Source organism: Bombina bombina, chromosome 6, assembly GCF_027579735.1.
Source record: "Bombina bombina isolate aBomBom1 chromosome 6, aBomBom1.pri, whole genome shotgun sequence".
Classification (NCBI taxonomy): Eukaryota; Metazoa; Chordata; class Amphibia; order Anura; family Bombinatoridae; genus Bombina; species Bombina bombina.
Genome location: NC_069504.1, coordinates 6,907,276 through 6,933,920, shown reverse-complemented (window position 1 = coordinate 6,933,920; position 26,645 = coordinate 6,907,276). Strand labels below are relative to the sequence as shown.

General features: G+C 44.7%; 1 protein-coding gene across 1 annotated transcript in view; it reads right to left on the bottom strand.

Moving 5' to 3' along the window:
• LOC128662523 (rab-like protein 2A) overlaps nucleotides 1-26,645 on the bottom strand; it is a gene marked incomplete in the record, with an annotated part of 306,732 nt that overhangs the window by 209,924 nt on the left and 70,163 nt on the right. The window contains 2 exon segments of the mRNA XM_053716303.1: nucleotides 12,699-12,778; nucleotides 25,732-25,761. Coding sequence (XP_053572278.1) covers nucleotides 12,699-12,778; nucleotides 25,732-25,761 — 110 coding nt within the window.

Below are 26,645 nucleotides of genomic sequence, written 5' to 3'. Positions count from 1 at the left end.
AGCTTCACACGTGATATCCCTATCTCCTATCCTCTTGCCAGTGTTTGGAATCGGCATACGAAGAGAGAGGTGTGGCAGCATCCAGTGCTCCTGACTGGCCACACGGAATTTGGTCCGGCCTGACGATTGGTTGTTGCCTTTTTGAGTCTCCCGGGCGACGCTGAGGTCCCGGTCTGCTTGGTTTGGCACGTCTAAGTGCCGCCCTACTTGTGAGTACCCTTTTTTTTCTCATACTTACCTGTCAGGGTCTTAAACGTTATCACCCTATTGGCGCCTTCCTGTTTTCCCACTACAGATTTTCTAACCGTTGACATACGATAAAGAAGAGCGGCCTCACATCGGATTGTTTGCACTGACTTTCGTTTACGTCACCTTAGGCGCACCTCCATCAAGAACTGCTTTTGGTTTTGATTTCTTGTTTCCATCAAGCATAAATTCTGTTTTCTCCAACATTGGTGTGTCCGGTCCACGGCGTCATCCTTACTTGTGGGAACCAATACCAAAGCTTTAGGACACGGATGAAGGGAGGGAGCAAATCAGGTTACCTAAACGGAAGGCACCACGGCTTGCAAAACCTTTCTCCCAAAAATAGCCTCAGAAGAAGCAAAAGTATAAAATTTGTAAAATTTGGCAAAAGTGTGCAGTGAAGACCAAGTCGCTGCCTTACATATCTGATCAACAGAAGCCTCGTTCTTGAAGGCCCATGTGGAAGCCACAGCCCTAGTGGAGTGAGCTGTGATTCTTTCAGGAGGCTGCCGTCCGGCAGTCTCATAAGCCAATCGGATGATGCTTTTAAGCCAAAAGGAAAGAGGTAGAAGTTGCTTTTTGACCTCTCCTTTTACCAGAATAGACGACAAACAGAGAAGATGTTTGTCTGAACTCTTTTGTAGCTGCTAAGTAGAATTTTAGAGCACGGACTACATCTAAATTGTGTAGCAAACGTTCCTTCTTTAAAACTGGATTCGGACACAAAGAAGGTACAACTATCTCCTGGTTAATATTCTTGTTGGAAACAACCTTTGGAAGAAAACCAGGCTTAGTACGCAAAACAACCTTATCTGAATGGAACACCAGATAGGGCGGAGTACACTGCAGAGCAGATAACTCTGAAACTCTTCTAGCAGAAGAAATAGCAACCAAAAACAAGACTTTCCAAGATAATAACTTAATATCTATGGAATGTAGAGGTTCAAACGGAACCCCTTGAAGAACTGAAAGAACTAGATTTAGACTCCAGGGAGGAGTCAAAGGTCTGTAAACAGGCTTGATTCTAACCAGAGCCTGAACAAATGCTTGAACATCTGGCACAGCTGCCAGTCGTTTGTGTAGTAAGACAGATAAAGCAGAGATCTGTCCTTTTAGAGAACTCGCAGATAATCCTTTATCCAAACCTTCCTGCAGAAAGGAAAGAATCTTAGGAATTTTTATCTTATTCCATGGGAATCCCTTGGATTCACACCAACAGATATATCTTTTCCATATTTTATGGTAAATTTTTCTAGTCACTGGTTTTCTGGCCTGAACCAGAGTATCTATCACAGAATCTGAAAACCCACGCTTCGATAGAATCAAGCGTTCAATCTCCAAGCCGTCAGCTGGAGGGAGACCAGATTTGGATGTTCGAATGGACCCTGAACAAGAAGGTCCTGTCTCAAAGGTAGCTTCCATGGTGGAACCGATGACATATTCACCAGGTCTGCATACCAAGTCCTGCGTGGCCACGCAGGAGCTATCAAGATCACAGAGGCCCTCTCCTGTTTGATCCTGGCTACCAGCCTGGGATTGAGAGGAAACGGTGGAAACACATAAGCTAGGTTGAAGGTCCAAGGTGCTACTAGTGCATCCACTAGAGTCGCCTTGGGATCCCTGGATCTGGACCCGTAGCAAGGAACCTTGAAGTTCTGACGAGACGCCATCAGATCCATGTCTGGAATGCCCCATAAGTGAGTCAACTGGGCAAAGATCTCCGGGTGGAGTTCCCACTCCCCCGGATGGAATGTCTGACGACTCAGATAATCCGCTTCCCAGTTTTCTACACCTGGGATGTGGATCGCAGATAGATGGCAGGAGTGATCCTCCGCCCATTGTATTATTTTGGTCACTTCTTTCATTGCTAAGGAACTCCTTGTTCCCCCCTGATGATTGATATACGCAACAGTCGTCATGTTGTCTGATTGGAATCTTATGAATCTGGCCTTTGCAAGCTGAGGTCAAGCCCTGAGAGCATTGAATATAGCTCTTAGTTCCAGAATGTTTATCGGGAGAAGAGACTCTTCCCGAGACCATAGTCCCTGAGCTTTCAGGGGATCCCAGACCGCGCCCCAGCCCACTAGGCTGGCGTCGGTCGTGACAATGACCCACTCTGGTCTGCGGAAGCTCATCCCCTGGGATAGATGGCCCAGGGTCAGCCACCAACGGAGTGAATCTCTGGTCTTCTGATCTACTTGAATCACTGGAGACAAGTCTGTATAGTCCCCATTCCACTGTTTGAGCATGCACAGTTGTAATGGTCTTAGATGAATTCGCGCAAAAGGAACTATGTCCATTGCTGCAACCATCAACCCTACTACTTCCATGCACTGAGCTACGGAAGGACGTGGAACAGAGTGAAGAACTTGAGAAGCGCTTAGAAGTTTTGACTTTCTGACATCTGTCAGAAAAATCCTCATTTCTAAGGAATCTATTATTGTTCCCAAGAAGGGAACTCTTGTTGACGGTGTGACAAAACCAATCTCGCCACTGTACATTGGAGGGCCTGTTATGGAACATTCTTTGGGCTGGAGGTACATGGGCTTAAGGATACCCAGAGACTGCATGGAAATATGGAATTCTATCTGTAATAAGATGTATTCTATGTATGTTTAAGATCTGATTGTGTCTCAGGAGTCTGTCTAGGTAAACTGATTGGGTTTTGTGTGATTATGTTAACTCGACTGCCCAACATCAGATTGTCTGAGTACTTAATATGTTAATCTGTTTTACCTGTGAATAGACAATTCTTAGAGGTTTGATGCATTGTTCATATGTTTGCTTTACTGTTTAACCAATGCCCTCTGTAACCTGAAGCCAGGGCTATATTCAACCCCCCATCTGCGGTCAAAACCTGTATAAATACTAGGCATTCAGCCTTTAATAAAGATATTCTTTTTTAAACCTGAAATGTGGAGCTTGGTCTCATGTTTGCAGGGAAACTGATCGAGGTTGTGAAGTGCTGATTCTGTATGCAGGACATTGTTCCCTGGTATTAACCCTTGGTACACTGTTGGTACCGTAACAATTGGTGGCAAGCGACGGAATGAACCTTATCGCCCAGAAGAGCAACTACACAAGCCAGTAACCTCAGGAAGAGGGGGATTATTACAATACTGACTAAGATGGAAAAGAGAAAAGTAAATTTTGCAGCTTTTAAAAACTTCCTGGAAACAGAAGGAGAGATTGATGGGTACCTTGCGGATTTTGAGAGGCAATGTGCACTACACAAAGTACCCGCAGAGGACTGGGTCACGATATTATCTGGAAAATTATCCGGCCGGGCCAGAGAGGCTTTTCTGGCCATTCCAGATGAGGAAGTCAGGGATTATAATACTGTAAAAGAGGCTCTGCTCTCCAGGTATGCGGTTACACCGGAGGCATACCGGAGGCGGTTCAGAGACACTGTTAAATTAGCTGGAGATTCCTACCTTGAGTGGGCATGTAAGGTGCACCGCACAGCAGCTCACTGGATAGCGGGGTGCCAAGCCATATCTGGGGAAGAGGTGCTGCAGCTATTCCTGTTGGAACATTGCTTCGACAAGTTACCCGCAGGAGTTCGAGAGTGGGTTCGGGACCGTAAACCCTCCACCCTGCAGGAAGCGGCTCGCTTGGCAGATGAGTATACGGATGCCCGCAAACTGGACACTGCTACCACTAAGCCCCCTGCTAGAGTGGAGTACAGACCCCCAGTCACCCCAGCAGCTGCCAGTTACCAAACCCCGGCGCACCGCTATACCACACGGCCTCCGGCCACGAACTACCCTCAGAGAGCCCTGTTCAATTTGCGGTGCTACTCACAACCTATTCGGTGCTTTAGATGCAAGCAACTAGGGCACAAAAGACCAGAGTGTCCCCTAAACGCAGCGAACCAAGTGCAGTCCTGGAGAAGACCCGCCGGCGGAATCCCACATAATCCTCAGCCTGCGGCCCGCTACGTAGAGGCGCAAGAATGCTGGAGCATCCTACATGAGGCAGACCTTGTGCAAGCTGCCCACCGGAATAACCGGCAACTGGTTAAAGTGAATGGGAAGAAGGTCAGTGATCTACGGGATACTGGTGCTACCATGACTTTGCTTCAAAAGAACTTGGTGTCTGAGAAACAGTACACTGGAGACACTGTGGCTGTGAGGGTAGCAGGGGGCGATGTGTTCAGCCTACCTGTTGCCAGGGTACATTTGGATTGGGGAGTGGGCGCTAGACCTGTGAATGTGGGGGTCAAGAAGGACTTACCTGCTGATGTTCTTCTTGGAAATGACTTGGCCCCCCTTGTTTCTGCCTATGCTCCCATGGGTCCCGCTGATGTTAACCCTGTGACTACCCGTGCTCAGATCCGTGCAGCAGAGACTGACCCCCCTGCTGCTAAGCCCCAGAACGCTGAGCTCAGCAAATCTCTATCCGCTATTGATACGTGGAAGTCCCGTTACAATGCGCTGATGAAGGAGAAGAGGAGCGCAGAGGAAAAGGCACGTTTAGAACGTGAATCTCTGCTAGACAAGCTGCACCGACAGACTGCAGAAAACACCAGCTTGAGAGTGGAACATGAAACCTTAAAGACAAACTTAGCGACACTTGAGGAGAAGCTGACGCTGGCTCATAGTGAGGTGCAGCAACTCAAGGGCACCCTATGTCAGTATGAAGGGATTGTGGATACCTATAAAGAGCAGGTACAGAAAACTCGTAAAGAAGCTGATGGGATTTTGAAGGACTGTTTGGCCCTGGTTTGGGCACTGAGGAATTTGAACCCTTGTTTGTATGGACAGGAATTCTCTCTCATAACGGGAATACAGATGGATTGTCCCAGCAAACTGACATGCCTACCAGGCGCTCTGGTGGTATATGGCACAGTATATACCCTGGAAAGCCGAGCATGACAAACCAGAGGGAGAGGAGTTTGATGGTCCTGGCTTGTTATGGGAGTCCTTTGCAGAGCCTGACTTTGGGAGCCCTGCGCAGACCAGACTTCAGGACATTTTCTATGAGAGGGAGGCTAGGCATGACTGGGCTGACCCCATGAGGTAGAGCCAGACCTGGCTCACTTAGCAGCCCTGGAGTGGGAACTGGAGCAGGACTACCGAGATCTCTTCCACTCCATTGGGAAGGCTCAGCAGGACAGCAAGGTGAAAGACCCAGATCCAGACCCATCCAGCTGGGAAGATATTGTGGAGATTTACTGGGAAGGACCCCAGGTGGCCGGTGGAGATGGGACCGAGGTCTCTCCACCGGTCCTGCAGGGAATTGGGAGCCCAGACTCCATTCCCCAGCGGCAGGCTGAGTTACAGGGGGCAGAGACAGTTGGTCCTGTCCCCCAGCAGCAGAGTGATATGCAGGGAATTGGGAGCCCAGACTCCATTCCCCAGCGGCAGGCTGCGTTACAAGGGGTAGGGACAGTTGGTCCTGTCCCCCAGCAACACGGCTGTTTAGCCAAAGGGGAGACGATTGGTCTCCCCCTCCAGCAGCACAGCTATGTATCTCCCCCTCCAGCAACCAGGCTCCCACCAGGCTACTTCCATGGTAGTGCTGGCACCCGGGCAGAGTACAGCTGGTCTCTGCCCACCTCGCAACCCACCAATTCAGCGTACCAGTCCCCCACACAGCTGTGGTGAGGCACCTGGACATGGACAAGTTTACCCCGTACTCAGGTGTAGTAACCATTTATTGTGGGTGGGCTGTACTACTAATTGTGTTTTATGGGTGGGTTGCTGGACTAACCAGGGCACTGACCGGCAGGAGGTCAGATACCCTGTTAGTCTGTTTGGAAAAGAGGAGAGATGTGACAAAACCAATCTCGCCACTGTACATTGGAGGGCCTGTTATGGAACATTCTTTGGGCTGGAGGTACATGGGCTTAAGGATACCCAGAGACTGCATGGAAATATGGAATTCTATCTGTAATAAGATGTATTCTATGTATGTTTAAGATCTGATTGTGTCTCAGGAGTCTGTCTAGGTAAACTGATTGGGTTTTGTGTGATTATGTTAACTCGACTGCCCAACATCAGATTGTCTGAGTACTTAATATGTTAATCTGTTTTACCTGTGAATAGACAATTCTTAGGTTTGATGCATTGTTCATATGTTTGCTTTACTGTTTAACCAATGCCCTCTGTAACCTGAAGCCAGGGCTATATTCAACCCCCCCATCTGGGGTCAAAACCTGTATAAATACTAGGCATTCAGCCTTTAAGATATTCTTTTTTAAACCTGAAATGTGGAGCTTGGTCTCATGTTTGCAGGGAAACTGATCGAGGTTGTGAAGTGCTGATTCTGTATGCAGGACATTGTTCCCTGGTATTAACCCTTGGTACACTGTTGGTACCGTAACAGACGGAGACAGAGAACTTTTTTCTATGTTCACCTTCCATCCGTGAGATCTGAGAAAGGCCAGAACAATGTCTGTATGAGCCTTTGCTTTTGAAAGGGACGACGCTTGTATTAGAATGTCGTCCAAGTATGGTACTACTGCAATGCCCCTCGGTCTTAAAACCGCTAGAAGGGACCCAAGTACCTTTGTGAAAATCCTTGGAGCAGTGGCTAACCCGAATGGGAGGGCCACAAACTGGTAATGTTTGTCCAGAAAGGCGAACCTTAGGAACTGATGATGTTCTTTGTGGATAGGAATATGTAGGTACGCATCCTTTAGATCCACGGTAGTCATAAATTGACCTTCCTGGATAGTGGGTAGAATCGTTCGAATGGTTTCCATTTTGAACGATGGTACCCTGAGAAATTTGTTTAGGATCTTTAAATCCAGAATTGGTCTGAAGGTTCCCTCTTTTTTGGGAACTACGAACAGATTTGAGTAAAATCCCATTCCTTGTTCCGTCCTTGGAACAGGGTGTATTACTCCCATCTTTAACAGGTCTTCTACACAATGTAAGAATGCCTGTCTCTTTATTTGGTTTAAGGATAAGTGAGACATGTGGAACCTTCCCCTTGGGGGTAGTTCCCTGAATTCCAGAAGATAACCCTGAGAAACTATTTCTAGTGCCCAGGGATCCTGAACATCTCTTGCCCAAGCCTGAGCAAAGAGAGAGAGTCTGCCCCCAACTAGATCTGGTCCCGGATCGGGGGCTACTCCTTCATGCTGTTTTGTTAGCAGCAGCAGGCTTTTTGGCCTGCTTACCCTTGTTCCAGCCTTGCATAGGTTTCCAGGCTGGTTTGGGCTGTGAGGCATTACCCTCTTGCTTAGAAGATGCAGAATTAGAGGCCGGTCCGTTCCTGAAATTGCGAAAGGAACGAAAATTAGACTTATTTTTGGCCTTGAAAGGCCTATCTTGTGGAAGGGCGTGGCCCTTTCCCCCAGTGATGTCTGAGATAATCTCTTTCAATTCTGGCCCAAAGAGAGTTTTACCTTTGAAAGGGATGTTAAGCAATTTTGTCTTGGATGATACATCCGCTGACCAAGACTTTAGCCAAAGCGCTCTGCGCGCCACAATTGCAAACCCTGAATTTTTCGCCGCTAATCTAGCTAATTGCAAAGCGGCATCCAAAATAAAGGAGTTAGCCAACTTAAGTGCGTGAACTCTGTCCATAACATCCTCATATGGAGTCTCTCTACTGAGCGACTTTTCTAGTTCCTCGAACCAGAACCACGCTGCTGTAGTGAGAGGAACAATGCACGAAATGGGTTGTAGGAGGTAACCTTGCTGTACAAAAATCTTTTTAAGCAAACCTAATTTTTTATCCATAGGATCTTTGAAAGCACAACTATCCTCGATAGGAATAGTAGTTCGCTTGTTTAGAGTAGAAACTGCCCCCTCGACCTTAGGGACTGTCTGCCATAAGTCCTTTCTGGGGTCGACCATAGGAAATAATTTCTTAAATATAGGGGGGGGGGAACAAAAGGTATGCCGGGCTTCTCCCACTCCTTATTCACTATGTCCGCCACCCGCTTGGGTATAGGAAAAGCGTCGGGGTGCACCAGAACCTCTAGGAACTTGTCCATCTTGCATAATTTCTCTGGAATGACCAAGTTGTCACAATCATCCAGAGTAGATAACAACTCCTTAAGCAGTGCGCGGAGATGTTCTAATTTAAATTTAAATGTCACAACATCAGGTTCAGCTTGTTGAGAAATTTTTCCTGAATCTGAAATTTCCCCATCTGACAAAACCTCCCTCATGGCCCCTTCAGATTGGTGTGAGGGTATGACAGAACAATTATCATCAGCGCCCTCCTGCTCTTCAGTGTTTAAAACAGAGCAATCGCGCTTTCTCTGATAAGTAGGCATTTTGGATAAAATATTTGCTATGGAGTTATCCATTACAGCCATCAATTGTTGCATGGTAATAAGCATTGGCGCGCTAGATGTACTAGGGGCCTCCTGCGTAGGCAAAACTGGTGTAGACACAGTAGGAGATGATGTAGTATGTCTACTCCCCTCATCTGAGGAATCATCTTGGGCAATTTCATTATCTGTGGCAGTACTGTCCTTACTTTGTTTGGACGCTATGGCACAATTATCACACAATTTTGAATGGGGAGACACATTGGCTTTCATACATATAGAACATAGCTTATCCGAAGGCACAGACATGTTAAACAGGCTTAAACTTGTCAATAAAGCAAAAACGTTTTAAAACAAAACCGTTACTGTCACTTTAAATTTTAAACAGAAAACACTTTATTACTGAATATGTGAAAAAGTATGAAGGAATTGTTCAAAAATTACCACAGTGTCTTAAAGCATTAATAGTATTGCACACCAAATTTCAGAGCTTTAACCCTTAAAATAACGGAACCGGAGCCGTTTATAAATTTAACCCCTATACAGTCCCAGCTATAGTCTTTGCTGAGACCCAACCAAGCCCAGAGGGGAATACGATACCAATTGACGCCTTCTAGAAGCTTTTCCAGCAATTTTTAGATCCTCACACATGCATCTGCATGCCCTGCTCTCAAAAAACAACTGCGCAGTAATGGCGCGAAAATGAGGCTCAGTCTACAACTAGGAAGGCCCCCTGACTGGAAAAAGTGTCTAACACAGTGCCTGCCGTTTAATAAACGTTCCCCAAGTTTATAAATGCAAATTGTCAGCATAAATATGAATAAAATGCCCAAATAAAGCAATCGATTTAGCCCATAAAAATGTCTACCAGTTTTTTAGCCCATAATAAGCCCTTTATTCTGTTTGTTTGACTAAGAAAATGGATTACCGGTCCCCATGAGGGGAAATGACAGCCTTCCAGCATTACATGGTCTTGTTAGAAATATGGCTAGTCATACCTTAAGCAGAAAAGTCTGCTAACTGCTTCCCCCAACTAAAGTTACTTCATCTCAACAGTCCTATGTGGAAACAGCAATCGATTTTAGTTACTGTCTGCTAAAATCATCTTCCTCTCACAAACAGAAATCTTCATCCTTTTCTGTTTCAGAGTAAATAGTACATACCAGCACTATTTTAAAATAACAAACACTTGATAGAAGAATAAAAACTACATTTAAACACCAAAAAAACTCTTAACCATCTCCGTGGAGATGTTGCCTGTGCAACGGCAAAGAGAATGACTGGGGTGGGCGGAGCCTAGGAGGGACTATATGGCCAGCTTTGCTGGGACTCTTTGCCATTTCCTGTTGGGGAAGAGAATATCCCACAAGTAAGGATGACGCCGTGGACCGGACACACCAATGTTGGAGAAAGTCTGCTAACTGTTTCCCCCAACTGAAGTTACTTCATCTCAACAGTCCTATGTGGAAACAGCAATCTATTTTAGTTACTGTCTGCTAAAATCATCTTCCTCTCACAAACAGAAATCTTCATCTTTTTCTGTTTCAGAGTAAATAGTACATACCAGCACTATTTTAAAATAACAAACACTTGATAGAAGAATAAAAAACTACATTTAAACACCAAAAAACTCTTAACCATCTCCGTGGAGATGTTGCCTGTGCAACGGCAAAGAGAATGACTGGGGTGGGCGGAGCCTAGGAGGGACTATATGGCCAGCTTTGCTGGGACTCTTTGCCATTTCCTGTTGGGGAAGAGATATTCCCACAAGTAAGGATGACGCCGTGGACCGGACACACCAATGTTGGAGAAAATTTCATCTTTTGTGTCCTTATTATATAATAAAGTGCCAATTTTCCTGTGTTCCCCAGAAAATAAACTTAGCACTTACCTTTAGAAATCTGCCAGGCAGTTCACAGGTTTGAGAGGTCCTCTCCCTCACATGGACCTGTGGAAAAAAAGATAAAGTCCGAGTAATCTTACTCAGGCTTTCAGTATTAGGGCAGCATTAGATATATGGGAGGCGCAGTGAAAAATTATGTCCCACAAGTTCCCATTGCTTGAAAGCCACCACTGCTCTACTGAAGAGACTGATGTGGACTACGGCTACACCCTAGTAGAACAAACAACACCAGCTTGTGGTGTTAACAAAAAATAATAAACGCTTGATTGAAGAATCTTTTCAAACACCTAATTTTACCACTTCCTTGCTCTAACGTAGGCAAAGAGAATGTCTGGGGTTAAAGGGAAGGGAGGTGATATTTAACAGCTTTGCTGTGGTGCTCTTTGCTGCCTCCTGCTGGGCAGGAGTGATATTCCCAATAGTAATTAGATCAGTGGACTCATCATGTCATTAGAAAGTAAACTATGTGTTGAAAAAGACCCTACACCTTTGGGCCGAAATGCGGACATTTATTGAAGGACATATGCTGCTTGAGCTATCCCTGCTGTTAATACCAGAGGTTATATGGTAACACTGAACATAAGTTTATTTTTATTTTTTGCAGATTATATTACTTAAAGGGAAAGAAAAAACATCAGAATTGTTGTTGTTTAAAAAGGTAGATAATCCCTTTATTACCCATTCCCCAGTTTTGCACAACCAACACGGTTATAATTATATACTTTTTACCTCTGTGTTTACCTTGTATCTAAGCCTCTGCTAACTGCCCTTTTATTTCAGTTCTTTTGACAGACTTGCATTTTAAGCCAATCAGTGCTGACTCCTAGGAGCTTCACGTGCCTGAGCTCAATGTTATCTATATGAAAAACCATGAACCAACGCCCTCTAGTGATGAAAAACCATCAAAATGCTTTCAAATTAGAGGCGGCCTTCAAGGTCTAAGAAATTAGCATATGAACCTCCAGGGTTTAGCTTTCAACTAAGAATACCAAGAGAACAAAGCAAAATTGGTAATAAAAGTAAATTGGAAAGTTGTTTAAAATCACATGCCCTATTTAAATAAATGAGTTTTTTTTTTACTTAACTGTCCCTTTAACACATTAGAATACTAACTTGTACTGGACATACATTAGTATTTTATTTGTTTTTGGAAACCTTTCACATTACTTTTTGGACACTGATTTTGGGACTGTTGGAATAATTCTTACAGATTTAAACTTTAACAAATACAGGTCGGACTTTTAGAATTGGCCAAAATCTTTAGATTTCTATGCGCATTTAGTATTCTATTTATTCTTCTTCTCTTTTTCATATAAATAGTTATAATATTTGTATTCACTTGTTACACACATTTAAGCCTCCTTGTTTGAGGCGCTCCCTTTCTTAAAGGGACATTAAACCCAATTTTTTTCTTTCATGATTCAGACAGAGCATACAATTTTAAACAATATTCCAATTTACTTGTAATTTGCAATTTGCTTCATTCATAAGATATCCTTTATTAAAGAAATAGCAGTGCACATGAGCGAGCCAATCACAGGAGGCACCTGTGTGCAGCCACCAATCACCAACGGTTAAGCCTATCTAGATATGCTTTTGAGCAAAGGATATCAAGAGAATGAAGTAAATTAGAAAGTGGTTTAAATTGCATTTTCTTTCTAAATCATGAAAGAAAAAAATTGGGTTTCATGTCCCTTTAAGCTTACAGTAAATATAAAAAGACTGAGCACATTTTGTTAATGGAAGTAAATTTGCTGCTCTCTCTGAATCGTGAGACTCATTTTGACTTGAGTTACCGTCACGCTGAGCTCCTTTAGCGTAACGATAAGCTGGACTCGGTACACGCAGAGCTAAAATAAACATCACACACATTTCACAAATATTAAAACAAAGTCTGAGCAAGCTAAGAAAAGGAAAACTTATTAAGATCATAGGATGCATAAAAACCCCAATATGAATATTAGTGATGCAACAACGTACTGCAACTCTGTCTCCAATTAGTGCAGTAATCAGAAATCCCTACTCAAAGGTGCTTTAACCCCTTCCCGCCGTTAAAATAGCGTGGAAAGTCCAAGCCATTTGCTTCCTAAATAGGATCGCAGGCTGGAGGGCCTGCCTAGTATCACAAGAACTAACCCCCTGACACGATCAGGTGATTTCAATTTGTACTTATTTGTTTACATCGGACAAAGACAAATAAGTCAGGGCAGGAAGTGGTTAACCACAATTTTATATAAATATTAAATACTCACCTGAATAAAATACATATGAACAATACACATATATGCACACCTACATAGACTGCTTGGTACTTACCCACTAATACGGTTTTCCCATCCACACTGGCTGTGTATTTATAAAGCGTCAGAGCATAGGTAGAGAGCTGCTGAGGGCGACTGTGAATGGGTGAAGGAATAAATTATTTGCAGCAATAATGTAATCTCAGTGCACTTTTACATACCCTACCCCTCGGTACGTGTACACACAATGCACTGCATTCACATCACGCACAGCATCAGTACGTCTGTAGCTTCAGGTTATCACACCCTACCCCTCACTACGTGTACACACAATGCACTGCATACACATCACGCACACTGTAAATCAGCCTGTACAGCATCAGTACGTCTGTAGCTTCAGGTTATCACACACCCTACCCCTCACTACGTGTACACACAATGCACTGCATACACATCACGCACACTGTAAATCAGCCTGTACAGCATCAGTACGTCTGTAGCTTCAGGTTATCACACACACTACCCCTCGCTACGTATACACACAATGCACTGCATACACATCACGCACAGCATCAGTACGTCTGTAGCTTCAGGTTATCACACACCCTACCCCTCACTACGTGTACACACAATGCACTGCATACACATCACGCACACTGTAAATCAGCCTGTACAGCATCAGTACGTCTGTAGCTTCAGGTTATCACACACACTACCCCTCGCTACGTATACACACAATGCACTGCATACACATCACGCACAGCATCAGTACGTCTGTAGCTTCAGGTTATCACACACCCTACCCCTCGCTACGTATACACACAATGCACTGCATACACATCACGCACACTATAAATCAGCCTGTACAGCATCAGTACGTCTGTAGCTTCAGGTTATCACACACTACCCCTCGCTACGTATACACATGTTTGTAGACATCAACAGTTATGTAAGAAAACTCTCATTACAGAAATACTTTGCTGAAAAAAAGCTCAAAGATGATTCTATGAGACCTATCACTACAGATCTAATGGACGCTCATCTTAGTGATGGTTGCCTGGTTTACGAACCCAGCATGCTCATAGAAGATCTATATGATGGATACATTCATACCAATTTGAGGCCTAAATCCTCTTTTGTTCCCCCCAAGAGCAGTGGAAACCACATAGAGATATTTGCCAACCTAGTGTTGGAAGATCTAGAAAAACTGGCTAAAAAGCAGAAAAAATTAAGATATAAAAACAATCTGAACTATAAAGAACAGAAAGCTTTGAACAGACTCATTAAAAGATCTGACCTTGTCATAAGACAGGCGGACAAGGGCGGGGCGATAGTCCTGCAGGACATGCAGGACTATCTGACTGAAGCTGACCGTATCCTTAATGACAAGGAGTATTATGAGGTGCTATGTGGGGATCCGACATCCAAGTATTATGACCTACTTCAGGGAATTTTACAAAAAGGCTTAGACATGGGTATCATTACCAAACTGGAAAGAGACTTTTGTCTCCCCAAATACCCATGCACGGCCTTTTATTACCACCTGCCCAAGGTACATAAGGACCCCCTGAAACCACAAGGGAGACCTATTATTGCTGGGATAGGAAGCCTTACAGATTCCCTATCAGCATATATTGACCATTTTTTACAAAAATTTGTTGTAACCTTACCCTCCCATATAAGGGACTCGTCTGACTTACTGATGAAGTTAAAAAACTATACCTTTGATGACCAATGCTGGTGGATCACATGTGATGTTGGAGCTTTATACTCCAACATTCAACATGAATTAGGCATTAGAGCTGTGCGATCCTATCTGGAAGAGGATCAATACATGCCTGGTGAACAAGTAGATTTTTTGATCACACTGATTAGTTTCATATTGAAACATAATTATTTTCTTTATCAGAGCAAATATTACCTTCAAGTGAAGGGGACGGCCATGGGCACCCGGTTCGCTCCAAGCTTTGCTAACCTTTTCATGGGTAGCTTTGAACATCTGTATATCTACAATTCACAGTTTGGAGCGAACCTGGTGTTCTATGGCCGGTATATTGATGATCTCCTGTTCATCTTTAAAGGCACTGAGGATAATATCCGTAACTTTGTCACACATCTGAACAATAACAACTTTGGGATCTCTTTCACATATAACATCCAAAAGGAACAAATTGAATTTCTCGATTTAGTACTTGGTAGATCTCCTAATGGACAAGTATCATCAAAAACCTTTTTCAAGAAAGTGGACTGTAACAGTTTTCTCCACTTTGAGAGCAACCATTATCAACAATGGAAAATGAATGTCCCTTACGGGCAATTTAGACGTATCAGGAGGAATTGTTCATCTATTGATGATTATGATACACAAGCCAGAATCATTGGCGAGAGATTTCTTGAAAAAGGCTATCCTCCAGACCTGATATTCAGGGAGATGGATAGGGTTAGGAAAGAAGATAGGTCGAGTTATTTCACTAATAAAGCTAAAAACCAAACTGTCTTTAAGGATACTAACCCCCCTCTCTTCATTACCAGATATAATTCTCACCATCTTGAAGTTAACAAAATACTGGAGAAACACTGGTCTATCCTTACCAATGATCCTTCCCTCAAGCTAATTTTGGGTGATAAACCCAAGGTAGTGTATAGGAGGGCCCCGACTTTAAAAACAGCTCTAGCCCCGAGTAAAATTGTCAGGGACAAATCCACCAACAATAATTTATTCCCAGGTATTCCATGGGACACTAATAAACAGAAGCATATGGTCTCCAAATGTTTTAGAAAACGTTGTGGAATGTGCTCTTTCATATCACATAGAGTATCATCGTTTACATCTTTTGTTACAGGAGAATCATTTGTGATCCAGAATCGTATGACATGTGAAACATCTTTTGTAATATATTTGCTTAGCTGCAAATGTGGGGTACAATATGTAGGTCGCACCTGCCATAGGGTCAAAAAAAGATGGGGTGAACACTCCTACAATATAAAAAAATTATCTAAATCGCACAGTGTCTCAAGACACTGTCTGAATCTCCACAAGACACACAAAGACCCTATGAGGATCACACCCATAGAGATGATATCTAGATCTAATAAGGATGCCTTAATAACTCTTAGGAGAAGAGAATCCTTTTGGATCAAAAAATTAGTCACACTACAGCCTTATGGCTTGAACGAAAATTTAGACATGGCTTCTTTTTGATCCGACTTATTGCCAGAACATTCACCTTAAGAGCACAACTAATAAGATTTTGTGACTGAGAATGAATAGGGAATACTCCTTTTTCCGTTTTATCACTAGGGAATAGATATGCTTCTTTCTGCCTAACCCCAATTGGCACAAGAAGAGCCCCCCTCTTTTTTACTCCTATCAGTTTATTATTCCTCCAGCTTTATCTTTAGGGTGATTAATCACCATTTTGGACCATATAGGGTCCCATATCAATTATGCTCCTATAATGGTTAGTTAGTTCAGGCACTATTTTTCCCGGGTTGTGTAATTCTTTATATTTAACTTATAAGACAGTGCTGATGCACGGTTTGGGAAAGCAGACTTACTGTGCTAATCTCCCGCAACCAGAAGACTGTATCCTTACACTAGTGAGATGATTAGTGTTCCAACCTATCACTAGTTATCATAAATAACACCACCTGGTATCACAAATATTTTATGAATATACATCTGGACCAACAAGGCCATGTGACAAGTAATACAATCTTTGTACCTGAACCCCATAACCCTAGCCTTGTAGCTAGGGCTCTGTTCTGGTTAGAGAGAGTCCTTCTACTTATACTTTTACTTTTTGGTTAGAGAGAGCTCTTCCATTTCTTACCACTTTTTTTATATCATATTATATTATATATATTATGTCAATTGCACATCACATAAAGATTATCACCACCAGAATCGCCCGGTCACATTGGGCCATTTACTTACACTTGAGCACAGCACATAATATTCTCCCTAAGTAGCAATCATCACCATTCACACACCACTTACAGCACATTATATGCCACCACTAACACATGTATTTACAATATGCATCAGGTATAACCTCACATGCTATTTAGCTTAGCATATATATGAACCTCATATATCACCCTTTATCACTACGTCGGTAGATCGTCACAGCACAACTGCACATCACTTTATTCCTATCATCACATTATCACACTTTATTTCACATTATTTCACATTATTCACTCTAATACTCCAATTGCATCATGGTCCACACAATATGATATTTAATCATTAATATATGATCACCAAGTATTAACATTTACACACAATCACACTTTATATATTGCTCTGAATTGAGCACTTACAAGATGCTTATCACAGTTTAGTTTGTGTTACAGAGCTGCAGCTAGCGCTCTGTTTGAGAGTGCAGGCATCCCAGGCGCACATTGGATATAGTGGCCCCTGCAAAGTAGATAGGATTTCATAAGGTTATTAGAGCTGACGGTTACGGTGGGAGTGTGGGCTGACCTCATTACATGCAAGACTGAGGCTGTGCGTTTAGCACACGTTGTGCTGACGCTGTTAGGTTAGCCCACCCCATCCATAAACACCTTCACAACCATTGGTTTAAGTTCTCATGTTCCGGTTTCAGTCCACACCCATCTACACATATCAATGTTGTCATTGGTGCTAGATTCTACTTCATACAATTAGTTGACACCTATATGTCGAGTCAATACTGTTCACAGCAGTTAAACCTGGACAAATAACGAACACTCACTGAAACAGTGACAAAACAGACTGATCTATGAGGATCGCACATAAAATAGCCTCATACTTGGTGGGGGTTATATATACAGGTCTCAGCAAATAAACTTAGCTATCGTGCAGCCGACATCAGGAAGATTTGGGTCTGTATAAATAATTTGAGATCCAGTCTGACAGCATTGCTTTGACCTGCTCTGATCGTATGACTAAGTTGTTCAATGTTTTTACATTTTATCAGAATATGGCAAGGCTGACATTGTAGGCTGTATATAAATGTATAAAGTACGATGTATGGGAAACATATTATATCATCAGTTGGTTCAAGCATACTTGTCAAAAATATACAATGCCATAGGAATGAGAGTCCTGTTTTTAACAGTGTTATGTTTATCATCACCAATCCACAATGATGATTTTATTATAATTATATGTACACAGATGATGTCTTTAGTTAGTAGTATGGTCTGCTGAGGTTTTGGTAATTGCACTGAATTATGTTAGAGCTCCAGGTTGCCATACCAACCCTGCAGCTGACAGGTGCTAACACTTAATGACCATTAAGGTTTGAACAATCCGATTGGTCAATCAATAGGTATAGGTTTGTATAAAGCAAGTGTTATCTGAATGTGTTTTAATAATGTTTTAGCCTGAGGAAACAGCTTGTTTTAGCTGAGAAACGCGTCGCTTTTTAATAAAGATTTTTACAGAAATACACTTGCTTTTTGGACACCTTTTTTATCATTTGTATGCTGCTAACTCTCTGGCACCTGAGAGTTATCCTGTTCTCATCTGGAGGAATCAGTCTACTGGGCGACTGTTTGGTTCCAGTCTGCAGTTTATGCACCTGCTGGTGCTTTGAATCTTGTAAGTAAGATTGCTCAATTTATCACTCACTTGTCCAAACGTTACTGGGCTATGGTTTGCATTTTTTGTGTTCATTCAGGAACCTGTTAATCACCACCACCTAGGACCACAATTTGACCCATGAAGTATACCAGTGAGCTGGACCACTGAGAGGCTCCAGACTGCTTCATAAGCACCAATGGGTGCGCCTCCGTTGTGAGTATCCAATCGCTACCTTGTGGATTTTATTTTCTGTTATCTGGCTGTACTAGGCCATGTTTGGCGCCTCTGTGTTTTATCTTGTTTCAGTTACCCATCTACCAGGAAGACCATCCTAAGACTGAGAGCTGCCTACCGTGTCTTGGATTCATTTTTTGATTGGGACTATATCAATATTACCCACCTGGACTTTATGTTGGTACATCTTATAATTTATGCACAAGCATATTTGTATATTCTACTAGTAACTATTTAGGTTTTTGTTATTGCTTTAGCATTTGTTTGTTTGATACGCCTTAGGAGGCGCCCCCTAAGGGTAGTAATACACACTGGTGTGTATTACACCCTCATTTTCCAACGTCTGTAGCTTTAGGTTATCACACACACTACCCCTCGCTACGTATACACACAATGCACTGCATACACATCACGCACACCGTAAATCAGCCTGTACAGCATCAGTACGTCTGTAGCTTTAGGTTATCACACACTACCCCTCGCTACGTATACACACAATGCACTGCATACACATCACGCACACTGTAAATCAGCCTGTACAGCATCAGTACGTCTGTAGCTTCAGGTTATCATACACACTACCCCTCGCTACGTGTACACACAATGCACTGCATACACATCACGCACACTGTAAATCAGCCTGTACAGCATCAGTACGTCTGTAGCTTCAGGTTATCACACACTACCCCTCGCTACGTGTACACACAATGCACTGCATACACATCACGCACAGCATCAGTACATCTGTAGCTTCAGGTTATCACACACCCTACCCCTCGCTACGTGTACACACAATGCACTGCATACACATCACGCACACTGTAAATCAGCCTGTACAGCATCAGTACGTCTGTAGCTTCAGGTTATCATACACACTACCCCTCGCTACGTGTACACACAATGCACTGCATACACATCACGCACACTGTAAATCAGCCTGTACAGCATCAGTACGTCTGTAGCTTCAGGTTATCACACACTACCCCTCGCTACGTGTACACACAATGCACTGCATACACATCACGCACAGCATCAGTACGTCTGTAGCTTCAGGTTATCACACACCACCCCTCGCTACGTATACACACAATGCACTGCATACACATCACGCACACTATAAATCAGCCTGTACAGCATCAGTACGTCTGTAGCTTCAGGTTATCACACACTACCCCTCGCTACGTGTACACACAATGCACTGCATACACATCACGCACACTGTAAATCAGCCTGTACAGCATCAGTACGTCTGTAGCTTCAGGTTAATACACACTACCCCTCGCTACGTGTACACACAATGCACTGCATACACATCACGCACACTGTAAATCAGACTGTACAGCATCAGTACGTCTGTAGCTTCAGGTTATCACACACCCTACCCCTCGCTACGTATACACACAATGCACTGCATACACATCACGCACAGCATCAGTACGTCTGTAGCTTCAGGTTATCACACACCCTACCCCTCGCTACGTGTACACACAATGCACTGCATACACATCACGCACACTGTAAATCAGCCTGTACAGCATCAGTACGTCTGTAGCTTCAGGTTATCACACACACTACCCCTCACTACGTGTACACACAATGCACTGCATACACATCACGCACAGCATCAGTACATCTGTAGCTTCAGGTTATCACACACCACCCCTCGCTACGTGTACACACAATGCACTGCATACACATCACGCACACTGTAAATCAGCCTGTACAGCATCAGTACGTCTGTAGCTTCAGGTTATCACACACTACCCCTCGCTACGTGTACACACAATGCACTGCATACACATCACGCACAGTATCAGTACGTCTGTAGCTTCAGGTTATCACACACCCTACCCCTCGCTACGTATACACACAATGCACTGCATACACATCACGCACACTGTAAATCAGCCTGTACAGCATCAGTACGTCTGTAGCTTCAGGTTATCACACACACTACCCCTCGCTACGTATACACACAATGCACTGCATACACATCACGCACACTGTAAATCAGCCTGTACAGCATCAGTACGTCTGTAGCTTCAGGTTATCACACACTACCCCTCGCTACGTATACACACAATGCACTGCATACACATCACACACACTGTAAATAAGCCTGTACAGCATCAGTACGTCTGTAGCTTCGGGTTATCACACACTACCCCTTGCTACGTATACACACAATGCACTGCATACACATCACGCACACTGTAAATCAGCCTGTACAGCATCAGTACGTCTGTAGCTTCAGGTTATCACACACTACCCCTCGCTACGTGTACACACAATGCACTGCATACACATCACGCACACTGTAAATAAGCCTGTACAGCATCAGTACGTCTGTAGCTTCGGGTTATCACACACTACCCCTTGCTACGTATACACACAATGCACTGCATACACATCACGCACACTGTAAATCAGCCTGTACAGCATCAGTACGTCTGTAGCTTCAGGTTATCACACACTACCCCTCGCTACGTATACACACAATGCACTGCATACACATCACGCACACTGTAAATCAGCCTGTACAGCATCAGTACGTCTGTAGCTTCAGGTTATCACACCCTACCCCTCGCTACGTGTACACACAATGCACTGCATACACATCACGCACACTATAAATCAGCCTGTACAGCATCAGTACGTCTGTAGCTTTAGGTTATCACACACCCTACCCCTCGCTACGTGTACACACAATGCACTGCATACACATCACGCACACTGTAAATCAGCCTGTACAGCATCAGTACGTCTGTAGCTTTAGGTTATCACACCCTACCCCTCGCTACGTATACACACAATGCACTGCATACACATCACGCACACTGTAAATCAGCCTGTACAGCATCAGTACGTCTGTAGCTTCAGGTTATCATACACACTACCCCTCGCTACGTATACACACAATGCACTGCATACACATCACGCACAGCATCAGTACATCTGTAGCTTCAGGTTATCACACACCCTACCCCTCACTACGTATACACACAATGCACTGCATACACATCACGCACACTGTAAATCAGCCTGTGCAGCATCAGTACGTCTGTGGCTTCAGGTTATCACACCCTACCCCTCGCTACGTATACACACAATGCACTGCATACACATCACGCACAGCATCAGTACGTCTGTAGCTTCAGGTTATCACACACACTACCCCTCGCTACGTATACACAGAATGCACTGCATACACATCACGCACAGCATCAGTACGTCTGTAGCTTCAGGTTATCACACACTACCCCTCGCTACGTATACACACAATGCACTGCATACACATCACACACACTGTAAATCAGCCTGTACAGCATCAGTACGTCTGTAGCTTCGGGTTATCACACACACTACCCCTCGCTACGTATACACACAATGCACTGCATACACATCACACACAGCATCAGTACGTCTGTGGCTTCAGGTTATCACACACTACCCCTCGCTACGTGTACACACAATGCACTGCATACACATCACACACACTGTAAATCAGCCTGTACAGCATCAGTACGTCTGTAGCTTCAGGTTATCACACACTACCCCTCGCTACGTATACACACAATGCACTGCATACACATCACACACACTGTAAATCAGCCTGTACAGCATCAGTACGTCTGTAGCTTCAGGTTATCACACACCCTACCCCTCACTACGTGTACACACAATGCACTGCATACACATCACGCACACTATAAATCAGCCTGTACAGCATCAGTACGTCTGTAGCTTCAGGTTATCACACACACTACCCCTCGCTACGTATACACACAATGCACTGCATACACATCACACACACTGTAAATCAGCCTGTACAGCATCAGTACGTCTGTAGCTTCAGGTTATCACACCCTACCCCTCGCTACGTATACACACAATGCACTGCATACACATCACACACACTGTAAATCAGCCTGTACAGCATCAGTACGTCTGTAGCTTTAGGTTATCACACCCTACCCCTCGCTACGTATACACACAATGCACTGCATACACATCACGCACACTGTAAATCAGCCTGTACAGCATCAGTACGTCTGTAGCTTCAGGTTATCACACACTACCCCTCGCTACGTGTACACACAATGCACTGCATACACATCACGCACAGTATCAGTACGTCTGTAGCTTCAGGTTATCACACACACTACCCCTCACTACGTATACACACAATGCACTGCATACACATCACGCACAGTATCAGTACGTCTGTAGCTTCAGGTTATCACACACCCTACCCCTCGCTACGTATACACACAATGCACTGCATACACATCACACACACTGTAAATCAGCCTGTACAGCATCAGTACGTCTGTAGCTTTAGGTTATCACACACACTACCCCTCGCTACGTATACACACAATGCACTGCATACACATCACACACAGCATCAGTACGTCTGTAGCTTCAGGTTATCACACCCTACCCCTCGCTACGTATACACACAATGCACTGCATACACATCACGCACACTGTAAATCAGCCTGTACAGCATCAGTACGTCTGTAGCTTTAGGTTATCACACCCTACCCCTCGCTACGTTAACACACAATGCACTGCATACACATCACGCACAGCATCAGTACATCTGTAGCTTCAGGTTATCACACACCCTACCCCTCACTACGTATACACACAATGCACTGCATACACATCACGCACACTGTAAATCAGCCTGTACAGCATCAGTACGTCTGTAGCTTCAGGTTATCACACCCTACCCCTCGCTACGTATACACACAATGCACTGCATACACATCACGCACAGCATCAGTACATCTGTAGCTTCAGGTTATCACACACCCTACCCCTCACTACATATACACACAATGCACTGCATACACATCACACACACTGTAAATCAGCCTGTGCAGCATCAGTACGTCTGTGGCTTCAGGTTATCACACCCTACCCCTCGCTACGTATACACACAATGCACTGCATACACATCACGCACAGCATCAGTACGTCTGTAGCTTCAGGTTATCACACACTACCCCTCGCTACGTGTACACACAATGCACTGCATACACATCACGCACAGTATAAATCAGCCTGTACAGCATCAGTACGTCTGTAGCTTCAGGTTATCACACCCTACCCCTCGCTACGTATACACACAATGCACTGCATACACATCACACACACTGTAAATCAGCCTGTACAGCATCAGTACGTCTGTAGCTTCAGGTTATCACACACCACCCCTCGCTACGTGTACACACAATGCACTGCATACACATCACGCACAGTATCAGTACGTTTGTAGCTTCAGGTTATCACACACTACCCCTCGCTACGTGTACACACAATGCACTGCATACACATCACGCACACTGTAAATCAGCCTGTACAGCATCAGTACGTCTGTAGCTTCAGGTTATCACACCCTACCCCTCGCTACGTATACACACAATGCACTGCATACACATCACGCACACTATAAATCAGCCTGTACAGCATCAGTACGTCTGTAGCTTCAGGTTATCACACACACTACCCCTCGCTACGTGTACACACAATGCACTGCATACACATCACGCACACTGTAAATCAGCCTGTACAGCATCAGTACGTCTGTAGCTTCAGGTTATCACACACACTACCCCTCGCTACGTGTACACACAATGCACTGCATACACATCACGCACACTGTAAATCAGCCTGTACAGCATCAGTACGTCTGTAGCTTCAGGTTATCACACACTACCCCTCGCTACGTATACACACAATGCACTGCATACACATCACACACACTGTAAATCAGCCTGTACAGCATCAGTACGTCTGTAGCTTCAGGTTATCACACACTACCCCTCGCTACGTATACACACAATGCACTGCATACACATCACGCACACTGTAAATAAGCCTGTACAGCATCAGTACGTCTGTAGCTTCAGGTTATCACACACTACCCCTCGCTACGTATACACACAATGCACTGCATACACATCACGCACAGCATCAGTACGTCTGTAGCTTCAGGTTATCACACACTACCCCTCGCTACGTATACACAGAATGCACTGCATACACATCACGCACAGCATCAGTACGTCTGTAGCTTCAGGTTATCACACACTACCCCTCGCTACGTATACACACAATGCACTGCATACACATCACGCACACTGTAAATCAGCCTGTACAGCATCAGTACGTCTGTAGCTTCAGGTTATCACACACACTACCCCTCGCTACGTATACACACAATGCACTGCATACACATCACGCACACTGTAAATCAGCCTGTACAGCATCAGTACGTCTGTAGCTTCAGGTTATTACACACTACCCCTCGCTACGTATACACACAATGCACTGCATACACATCACGCACACTGTAAATCAGCCTGTACAGCATCAGTACGTCTGTGGCTTCAGGTTATCACACACACTACCACTCGCTACGTGTACACACAATGCACTGCATACACATCACGCACAGCATCAGTACGTCTGTAGCTTCAGGTTATCACACACCACCCCTCGCTACGTATACACACAATGCACTGCATACACATCACGCACACTGTAAATCAGCCTGTACAGCATCAGTACGTCTGTAGCTTCAGGTTATCACACACCCTACCCCTCGCTACGTGTACACACAATGCACTGCATACACATCACGCACAGCATCAGTACGTCTGTAGCTTCAGGTTATCACACCCTACCCCTCACTACGTGTACACACAATGCACTGCATACACATCACGCACACTGTAAATCAGCCTGTACAGCATCAGTACGTCTGTAGCTTCAGGCTATCACACACTACCCCTCGCTACGTATACACACAATGCACTGCATACACATCACGCACAGCATCAGTACGTCTGTAGCTTCAGGTTATTACACCCTACCCCTCACTACGTGTACACACAATGCACTGCATACACATCACGCACACTGTAAATCAGCCTGTACAGCATCAGTACGTCTGTAGCTTCAGGTTATTACACCCTACCCCTCGCTACGTATACACACAATGCACTGCATACACATCACGCACAGCATCAGTACGTCTGTAGCTTCAGGTTATCACACCCTACCCCTCGCTACGTATACACACAATGCACTGCATACAAATCACACACACTGTAAATCAGCCTGTACAGCATCAGTACGTCTGTAGCTTCAGGTTATCACACACTACCCCTCGCTACGTATACACACAATGCACTGCATACACATCACGCACAGCATCAGTACGTCTGTAGCTTCAGGTTATCACACAAAAACCCGTCTGCAACTACCCCCTATTTATAAAGGATACAATCCGTCCATCAGGAATCGTTCCATAAGCCTGATAGTAGAGAAATGCAGTGTCACAGCAAGGCACAGATAACAACCATCATATATATACCCCTTGTCTATAACCCTGCAGGGGAGGGACAGACCCCATGTCCTACTGTTCCCTCCTGTCTGTGTCACTGTGTCACCTGCAGGGGAGGGACAGACCCCATGTCCTATAGCTCCCTCCTGTCTGTGTCATCTGCAGGGAAGGGACAGACAATGTCCTGTAGCTCTCTCCTGCCTGTGTCACCCTGTGGGGGAGGGACAGACCATGTCCTGTAGCTCTCTCCTGCCTGTGTCACTGTGTCACCCTGTGGGGGAGGGACAGACCGTGTCCTGTAGCTCTCTCCTGCCTGTGTCACTGTGTCACCCTGTGGGGGAGGGACAGACAATGCCCTGTAGCTCTCTCCTGCCTGTGTCACTGTGTCACCCTGTGGGGGAGGGACAGACAATGCCCTGTAGCTCTCTCCTGCCTGTGTCACTGTGTCACCCTGTTGGGGAGGGACAGACCATGTCCTGTAGCTCTCTCCTGCCTGTGTCACTGTGTCACCCTGTGGGGGAGGGACAGACCATGTCCTGTAGCTCTCTCCTGCCTGTGTCACTGTGTCACCCTGTGGGGGAGGGACAGACCATGTCCTGTAGCTCTCTCCTGCCTGTGTCACTGTGTCACCCTGTGGGGGAGGGACAGACCATGTCCTGTAGCTCTCTCCTGCCTGCGTCACTATGTCACCCTGTGGGGGAGGGACAGACCATGTCCTGTAGCTCTCTCCTGCCTGCGTCACTGTGTCAACCTGTGGGGGAGGGACAGACCGTGTCCTGTAGCTCTCTCCTGCCTGCGTCACTATGTCACCCTGTGGGGGAGGGACAGACCATGTCCTGTAGCTCTCTCCTGCC